Below are 9,719 nucleotides of genomic sequence, written 5' to 3' on the forward strand. Positions count from 1 at the left end.
TTGTTTTGAAGCATTTGATAGGACACTTAGAGACATTATCCGTTTATCTGACAGGAATAAATGGTTTGGCGGAAAGACCATTGTATTTGGAGGTGACTTTAGAAAAATTATTTTGTAATACAAAGTGGCAATCATTCGGACATTGTGCAGGCATCATTGCATTCATCAAGATTATAGAGTGAATGTACACTTTTACGTTTAACGGTAAACATGAGGCTTTTGGTTGGTTGTCCAACTAATGATTTGGATGAGACAAAAGCATTTGCTGAATGGATTCTTAAAATTGGTGAAGGTAACATAGCTAAATTTGAATTTCCAGAAGATGTTATTGTTTGCTCTACATGTGACCATATTCATTCAATTGTATCGACCATTTATCCATCTTTTGAAAACCATGTTGATGATCCATCATATTTCAAGATAAGGCTATTTTGGTCCCTACAAATGAAGAAGTCGATGTTATCAATGACTACATGTTAGGATTGATGAAAGACGAAGAGAAAACTTATCTGAGTTCGGATTCTTTATGTGAGACAGATCCTGCAGATTATTTTGAGGAATCAGTTTACTCTCCGGATGTACTGAATGCTTTTAAGGCATCTGGAATTCCCAACCATAAACTTACACTAAAAACAGGTGTTTCGGTCATGTTGCTTCGTAATATCGACCAAACCAAAGGTCTATGCAATGGTACTAGGTTACAAATAGTTAGGCTTGGAAAACATGTCATTGAGGTACGCATTATAGCCGGTAGATTCTTCAATGAGACTACTTATATACCTCGCATGAAGTTAACTTCGTCTGATGAAAGAATCTCCTTCCGTTTTCAACGGAGGCAATTTCCCGTAGCTGTTTGTTTTGCTATGACCATTAACAAGAGTCAAGGCAGTCATTATTAATTGTTGGATTGTATTTGCGTAGACCCGTCTTCACTCATGGTCAGTTATATGTAGCTGTATCTCACGTGACAAGTAACAAATGCTTAAAGGTACTCATATGTGACGAGGAAGGTCGTCCAACCAATAAAACAAAAATGTTGTCTACAAATAGGTCGTTCAACGATTATAGATAATCAGACACTTCTTTTTATTTTTTTAGACATTTCAATATAATCAATAACACGACGTCTCTTTATGTTACTTTATTTTATTTTATTTTATTGTGTCCACTTTTTATAACTTTATATGTATTTTTATATCTTCCTCACATTTATGACATCATCTTAAACAATCAGTGCCCTTGATTGTGTTTTCTTTATAGGTTTTACACCCTTAGATCAATTTGCTTATGTCATCTTCACTAACTACTTTGCTTACGGTAAACATGAGGATTCATAAACCGAGTGAAATCAACAATATCCCATACAATCAACAATATTTTTGAATTAGTTACTATTAAAACGATCAAACTGTATATCGTCTCATACATCCTGTAATCTTTATTTCTATATAATTAATCAAATGTGAAAAAGATAGTCAAAAATTGAAGAGTATTTATGTTCCATACTTTTAATCTATAACCGTTTTCTTTTAAAAGTTAATTATAAACCTTTTATGCTATTTTTTCTTAAGTTGACTGTTATGCACTCATACTCCCTTTATAAACGACCTACATATAACCCATATCATTTTATTCCTTTTTCTTTTTAACTCAAAAGCATACTCCCTTTATAAACAACCTACATATAACTCCATATCGTAACCCATATCATTTTATTTCTTTTTCTTTTAAACTCAAAAGCATACTCCCTTTATAAACAACCTACATATAACTCCATATCGTTTTATTCCTTTTTCTTTTAAACTCAAAAGCACCGATAATAGGAAAAATAGGATAAAAGAAAAATAATTATACCAATATACCCAAATTGCCCCTGTATTCTCCATTTCTGTTTCCTTTACATTTTATAACGACAAATTTACATTTTTTTTGTTTTGTACCTTTACTCATACAAACATACATATAACAAAGGACGATTGCTTGAATTCTTTTTTTTTTTTTAAAAGGGTAATTGTATAAAAGAACTTTGAATAGCAAATGTATGAATAGGAAGAAGAGACTATTTATCCGTCCCTTGAGATTTAATATATATAGATAAATAGATAATAAGGATTAGAATTATAATTAGAATAATTTTTTTTATTAACATTAATCAATCAAAAATATAAGTAACAAGACCATGCTTTAAAGACCCTTAAATGACTTTATTTGAAATTAGTAATGATCGTAGCATATTTTAATTTGTTTTCAAGTTCTAATTTTCGGCACCCTCAGTTAGAATGCGTGTAATCCGCCCCTGATAATAACATCATTTTATTTCTGCCGATGTAAATCCCAACTGATCAAACTTTGGTCATAATAAGACTGTTTAGTCATAATGGTTCGCTAAGTCCATCCATTCATCTTCTTCACCAAGATTGTGTCCAGAAGTTGGAGAAAAATAATAAAGCAGAATAGTTCATATACATCAATCCTTTTTTAATTCCAAAACTCACATACTCTAAGAATAAGATAACAGTTTGTTCAGAGATTTTTTGAAAATTCTACGAGTATTACTCTCTAGATGGTTGTGTTAAGAAGTTAACTGCATTAACTTAGACAAAGAAAATATATCTCTGTATCCCAAATTCGAACCACAACATCTTCATCATCACTAATGAATAATGATGGTCTTCTTCAGAGGTCCCCAAACAGCTATATAGATCCTTCCTTGAAGACCCTTAAGTATTTCTACAGATTCACCAACCTCTGAACGCAGTATTACACAAATAATCACTTTATAACAAAATTTATTCACTTACTGCTTGAGATTAGGAGGAAGAAGCAACGGCTGAAGGAGAAGCGCCGGAGGAAACAAAAAAGATCTTTCTCTCTTTCACCGTTTGGAAAAAAAATGGAACTATCCATATCTTAAATATTTATAAATTAAAAGCCAGGGGTATAATTGTCAATCTATTGTTTTTTCAGTGGAAGAATCAGGACCCATTCACAATTTATCATGCATATCCGTTCTGATTTAACTGATACTCATTATTCGGATATTACAATTACAATTCGTATTTATATTAGGAGATTATATGTTGTATTTATCTACTTACCATAATCCTTCATAAATTTCCGCCTAATATACTTCTCCAGCTGTGATCATTGTATACGAATCCCTACAAAAAAGGATCTTATAAGCTGTCACATTGTTAACATTCAAATCTTATCTCGGAAATAAGTAAATTGAAAATGAAAGATATCCGGAAATTAATATAACACAATGCTCTTTGAACCAAGATATCTTCTATTTTAAATGAGATTTCAAATTGATTATCTTCCTCATTATCATTATATTGACGGTATATTAATATACCCCTAACCTTTTTTATAAACGATTTACACATAATTTCTGTCGCATATCCTCTGCAGAAAACCTAAGCAAGAAAATATCAATCTCCCTAATTGTCGAATAAAGGTAGATCCTTCTTTCTTAAATTGTTTTCTGCATAGTTATGTTTGTATATGTATCTGTTTGTGTGTGTGACAAAGGTTTGTGTCCATTAACAATTTCGATCCATTTATAACATTCTACTAAAAAAGACAGGAAGTAGAAGTTGGGTGTACTTTATATTATTATAAATGAAACCACAATGTTGTATCGACTAAACTATAAACTAAAGAACATCTTTTCTGCATATTTATGTTTGTATATGTATCTGTTTTTTCTTTTGATGTTTCCACATAAGATTTGTACATTCAAGAAATATCATTGTACTTTTATTAAATTGATTTTGCTTTGGTATCCCTGTTACCTTAACAGGGGCATTTTAGGCATAATATTTACTTTTTGAATATATTATTTTATGAAAGCATTATTCTATATTATGTTATGTGTATATTACTTAATAGCAATGTACTTTCGATGTTTCTGTATGTTTTGTGTGTTATTGTTTTACGGAAAATCAATTCAACTAAAAGTTAATAAATATCACATTGACAACAAAGGAGCAGCAAAGTCTAACATATTTTAAGTTATAGAATCTGCTATTGAACACCATCACATACCTATAAAAATATACTTATGGTCCCTTTCTTGAAAATATAACTTTTAACAGAATATCACTCAATATGTTCATAAATTTTAATGCATGGTTACTAAGTAAACTAAAGCGTAAGGCACAATGATTGTTTGTTTTTATTCAAGTAAATGCTTTTATCATTTATAAATGGCCAACTTTTATCATGAGTTAATTTATTGGTTTTTTTAATCATGTGTAAACGCTTTTATCATTTATAAATTGACTGGTTATTGTATTTTAGATTATTAGAGCTACCTACATACAAAAAATGGACTTAATTGAAAGTAGTAGTGCAAGATTTCAAACGATACTACTAATCCTTAACCACCATATATAAAGCTCAATCATATAACAAAACTTGGAACCAACTTGATGTTGCCGACCACGGATAAAATATTTTTTAAATTTTATTAATAGGAGCTTATGTTTTTATTTTTAAAAAGTATTTACTGATTAAGAATTAGGTGTTGTTTGTTTCGAACCTTCAATATTAATTTTATATAAACATTATGGACTTACTAACACAATGTCAAATGTTATATACAAAGACATTAAAATTTATAAAATATTGTAACCTATTTTATTTACAAATTGTCTATTTCTTTAATTTTTTATTATATCATATATTATTCACTTTAACCCTATGGTTTTGAATTGTACTTGTTTTGCCTATTTTACCCGCTCTATATTACTTGGTTGAGTCAGATGTGTTAACAATGATTAGTTTTTTCACAAACAAAAACATGGCTCAAAGCACATCTATTTATCGTAACAACGCTTCGTCCTCCATCATCTACTCTGAAAATGACGATTTCCTTCATAACTTTGATTTCTATGCTATTGCTGATCTCCAACAAGCAGATGAGGTATATATACTTGAATTTCATTTATGAAACATATATTATATCAATTAGTTTTTGGATTATTTTTATCCTCATATTTCATTTTATCTTTTTATTATATAACTAAATTATGACCCGCGTTAAACACAGGGGAACGCATATAAAAAACATACAAATGTCCACAGAACTCTTAAAATGAATTTATTAAATTCTTGAATACATATATTAAAAAAAACTAATATCATAAAACAAAATAAAACGTGACTTGAAGATTAAAACTATAAATAAAAAAAACAAAATATTCAATCATAAACTAATATAAAATATTAAAATATCTTCATGAGAAAAAACAACAGTTTTCGAAAGAAATTTGAAATAAATACAATCACATATTTCTACTTGGCATAGTAACTATCTCAAATCTGAACAAAATGAAAATACTTCATGCGAATGATGTGGCGGAACGGCATGCTGAATCGTAGTTCCTTTAAAGAAATAAAGGAGATTGTTTCGATAATCCCACCATTCATTTTCACCGGCATTGTAATTAGTAACATCTACTTTAACCCACCGATTCTGAATGAATACCCAAATAGTCCACGAACGATCTCCACTTATAGAAAAATATCCCAATTTTCCATCAAACTTGATAAGCCTCGATGTATAAGAGTTGATATCATTGGTAATAGAAGGTGCATATATCACTAAATATTCTTCCGAATAAACATCGAATCGCAAAATGTTATAGTTAGACAATAAAAAGTAAATCACACCTCCACTTATAATTGTCTCATCCGAAACAGAATAAACAGAAGATGGTAATAGGATATAACGAAGCTTCCTCCATTCCCATTTATTAGAGGGAAACAATTCTAGGTGGAAGTAATCATAGTCCACCTGATCCTTAAGCAGATCACTACAAAGAAAATAACATATAAGTAATAAAATAATATAAAATAATAATACCTAAAATATAATACAGATAAAGTCTTACAATGACAGTGCGTATGATAATCGAATGATCTTGAAATGAAACGACTTCTAACTCATAACCACCATAGCAAACTTTACCGCGGTGTATTTAGAGATTGGAAACGGTAACGATTTGTAATCTAAAGTCGTTGCTTTACAAACAAATAAAAACTTTTCTGGATATTCTTCTCCATTATCACATTCACCAACAATCAGTCCGCACAAGGAAGATGCTAAAATTGTACACAAATTTGGTATACAACTAACGTCAAAACTTTTCTCAGCGCATGACGGAACAAACTGCCGCTCTATAGTTCCCCATGGTTTTTTTGTTGAACTATAACTTCCAAAACCACATTATTTCTCCGCTTGTAGAAATCAAGAACATGCTTGTTGTATGTTAGTTTTTAAAATATTTACTTGTACAACGTAAACTATGAAATATCTGTAATGATATTCTTGAAAGAATTTCAATAATCACATCATAACCCAATGATGAGAACTTTAAAACAAAAAAAAACAGTAAGCAAAAAGAGCATCCTAAATGTAGAAATAAATTCATATGTTATATGTTTGATGTTAATTTTTTTTCCAATTCAGCAATGATTGTATAATTAGCAATGAACTTTAAGATTTCATAACCATCAACTTTGTTCTTCAAATTATCATTTGAAATTTAAATTATGAACGCCAATTTTTTTATCCAAAAGTACATTTAAAACAGATGGATAAATCTCCATTTTACCCTCTTAAAAAATAAACGGTTATAAAAATAAATAGACAAAAAGTAAAAATTAGTTTTATGTAAATGATGTTAATATCAATAACCTCATTACAATTTTGAAGCAGCTCTTGTGCAGTTTTTTCAAGAAGCACCTTTGCGTCTCGATCAAATAAAGTAAGTGACACCAAACCGGTAAAGTCTTTGTATTCTAATAGTGGTTTTGAAACTAAAACCATTGATATAAACAAATTCAGTAATATAAAATTAGAAAATTTAACAGAAGATTATAATAATATTTATAAAAGAATTATTGAAAGCCTTGAAACAATATATATGTCTTTGTTCATGCAAGTTGAAGTGTAACAATAAAAAACTTATTTATCCTGATTTTGGTCCTCATTCATTAAAACAACTTTTATGGCTTTCTCTTGACATTTAGTACAAGCCAAATAGCACCATTCCACATCAGTACACACATGTTTAATCGTACCGACAACAATCAATGTTTTTTCCTGAAAAATGTTGATGTAAGTTTAAATCTCTAATAATTATTAAAAGAGAACCTTAAATTCTAAAATGAAAAAATAAGGGCCCTTCATTACATTTCACTCCTTTGGTCTCCACCTTCGGATCATTTTACTGACATCATCCTAGATGAAAATATGCACACGCGCTTCCTTATTACATTTCATTCCTAGGTTTTCCTCTCCACACAATCAGCCAAATCAAATCGATCCTATGTGTTCTTCCTCTCCAGCTCGTCCCCACTGCCACCCTCTCCGGCTCGTCCTCTTCGGCGTTTCTCAATCGAATCGATCCTATGTGCTATTTAGCTTGTACTAAATGTCCAGAGAAAGTCATAAAATTCGTTTTAATGAATGAGGACCAAAATCAGGATAAAAAAAGTTTTTTATTGTTACACTTCAACTTGTATGAACAAAGACATATATGTTGTTCCAAGGTTTTCAATAATTCTTTTATAAATATTATTATAATATTCGGTTAAATTTTCTAATTTTATATTACTGAATTTGTTTATATTAATGGTTTTAGTTTCAAAATCACCATTTGAGTACAAGACTTTACCGGTTTGGTGTCACTTACTTTATTTGATCGAGACGCGAAGATATTTCTTGGAAAAACTGCACAAGAGCTGCTTCAAAATTTTAATGAGGTTATCGATATTAACATCATTTACATAAAACTAATTTTTACTTTTTGTCTATCTATTTGTATAACCGTTCATTTTTTTAGGAGGGTAACATGGAAATTTATCCATCTGATTTGAATGTACTTTTGGATAAAAAAATTGGCGTTCACAATTCAAATTTCAATTGATAATTTGAAGAACAAAGTTGATGGTTATGAAATCTTACAGGTCACTGCTGATAATACAATCATTGCTGAATTGGAAAAAAATAACATCAAACGCTAACATATGAATTTATTTCTACATTTAGAATTTATTTCTACATTTAGGATGCTCTTTTTACTGATTTTTTTTTGTTTTAAAGTTCTCATCATTGGACTATGATATGATTATTGAAATTCTTTCAAGAATATCATTACAGACATTTCATAGTTTACGTTGTACTAGTAAATATTTTAAAAAACTAACATACAACAAGCATGTTCTTGATTTCTACAAGCGGAGAAATAATGTGGTTTTGGGAGTTATAGTTTAACAAAAAACCATGGGGAACTATAGAGCGTCAGTTTGTTCAGTCATGTGCCGAGAAAAGCTTTGACATTAGTTGTATACCAAATTTGTGTACAATTTAGCACCTTCCTTGTGCGGACAGATTGTTGATGAATGTGATAATGGAGATGAATATCCAGAAAAGTTTTTATTTGTTTGTAAAGCAACGACTTTAGATTGCAAATCGTTACCGTTTCCAATCTCTAAATACATTGTGGTAAAGTTTGCTATGGTGGTCATGAGTTGGAAGTCGTTGCATTTATCTGTATTATATTTTAGGTATATTATTTTATTACTTATATTTATTTTTGTAGTGATCTGATGCTTAAGGATCAGGTAGACTATGATTACTTCCACCTAGAATTGTTTGCCTCTAATACATGGGAATGGAGGGAGCTTCGCTATATCCGATTACCATCTTCTGTTTATTCTGTTTCGGATGAGGCAATTATAAGTGGAGGTGTGGTTTACTTTTTATTATCTAACTATGACATTTTGCGATTCGATGTATATTCGAAAGAATATTTAGTGATATATGCACCTTCTATTACTAATGATATCAACTCTTATACATCGAGGCTTATCAAGTTTGATGGAAAATTTGAATATTTTTCTATAAGTGGAGATCGTTCGTGGACTATTTGGGTTTTCATTCAGAATCGGTGGGTTAAATTAGATGTTACTAATTACAATGCCGGTGAAAATGAATGGTGAGATTATCGAAACAATCTCCTTTATTTCTTTAAAGGAAATACGATTCAGCATGCGGTTCTGCCACATCATTCGCATGAAGTATTTTCATTTTGGTAAGATTTTGAGATAGTTACTATGCAAAGTAGAAATATGTGATTGTATTATTTCAAATTTCATCCGAAAACCGTTGTTTATCACTTGAGGTATTAATTCATTAAGTCACACCTTTCACCTATGAACCCTAAATCCAATGGATTTAGTTTCTCATATAAATCTCCAAGTTACACATATAAAGTTCATAATCATTAGAATAAACTATAATTAAGCTTTATAACATCAACCACTAACTCAATTTCATCATTCAAGATCATATCCCTTTATCTAGGGTTTCATAATTAGCCTCATCATCATGCCTTAAATCAAGATTAAATGCACTAGAAGTGGAAATTCTTACCTTAATCCACCAAATTGAAGCTTTAATCTTCAAGTCTCTTTAAGAATCGAACTCCTAATGGTTTAATATGTGAAATCGCACCTTAGTGTGTGTTTTGAGAGTGTTTGGTCTAAATGATCTGTTCGCAGATCGTTGTTTTATCTGATTTCCGTCCTCACGTCGTGCATTCCATTGGTCACGTCATGAGCACCTTTCATGACATCTCCTCTATACAACAAAACCTAATATGTCGTTAATAATATAAAGTAATCTAGTTTCTCACTTCGTGACT

The 9,719-nt window shown here is 30.2% G+C and overlaps 1 protein-coding gene across 1 annotated transcript; it reads left to right on the forward strand.

The window, feature by feature from the left end:
- The first annotated feature begins 210 nt into the window (after positions 1 to 210).
- On the forward strand, positions 211 to 899 carry LOC145140306 (uncharacterized). Its single transcript, XM_079073837.1, has 2 exons — positions 211 to 292; positions 421 to 899. The coding sequence occupies exons 1-2, from the start codon at positions 211 to 213 to the stop codon at positions 897 to 899; spliced, it is 561 nt and encodes a 186-aa protein (XP_078929963.1).
- Positions 900 to 9,719: the final 8,820 nt, after the last annotated feature.

Source organism: Lactuca virosa, chromosome 9, assembly GCF_052849685.1.
Source record: "Lactuca virosa cultivar CGN04683 chromosome 9, Lactuca_virosa_CGN04683_v6, whole genome shotgun sequence".
NCBI classification, from domain to species: Eukaryota; Viridiplantae; Streptophyta; class Magnoliopsida; order Asterales; family Asteraceae; genus Lactuca; species Lactuca virosa.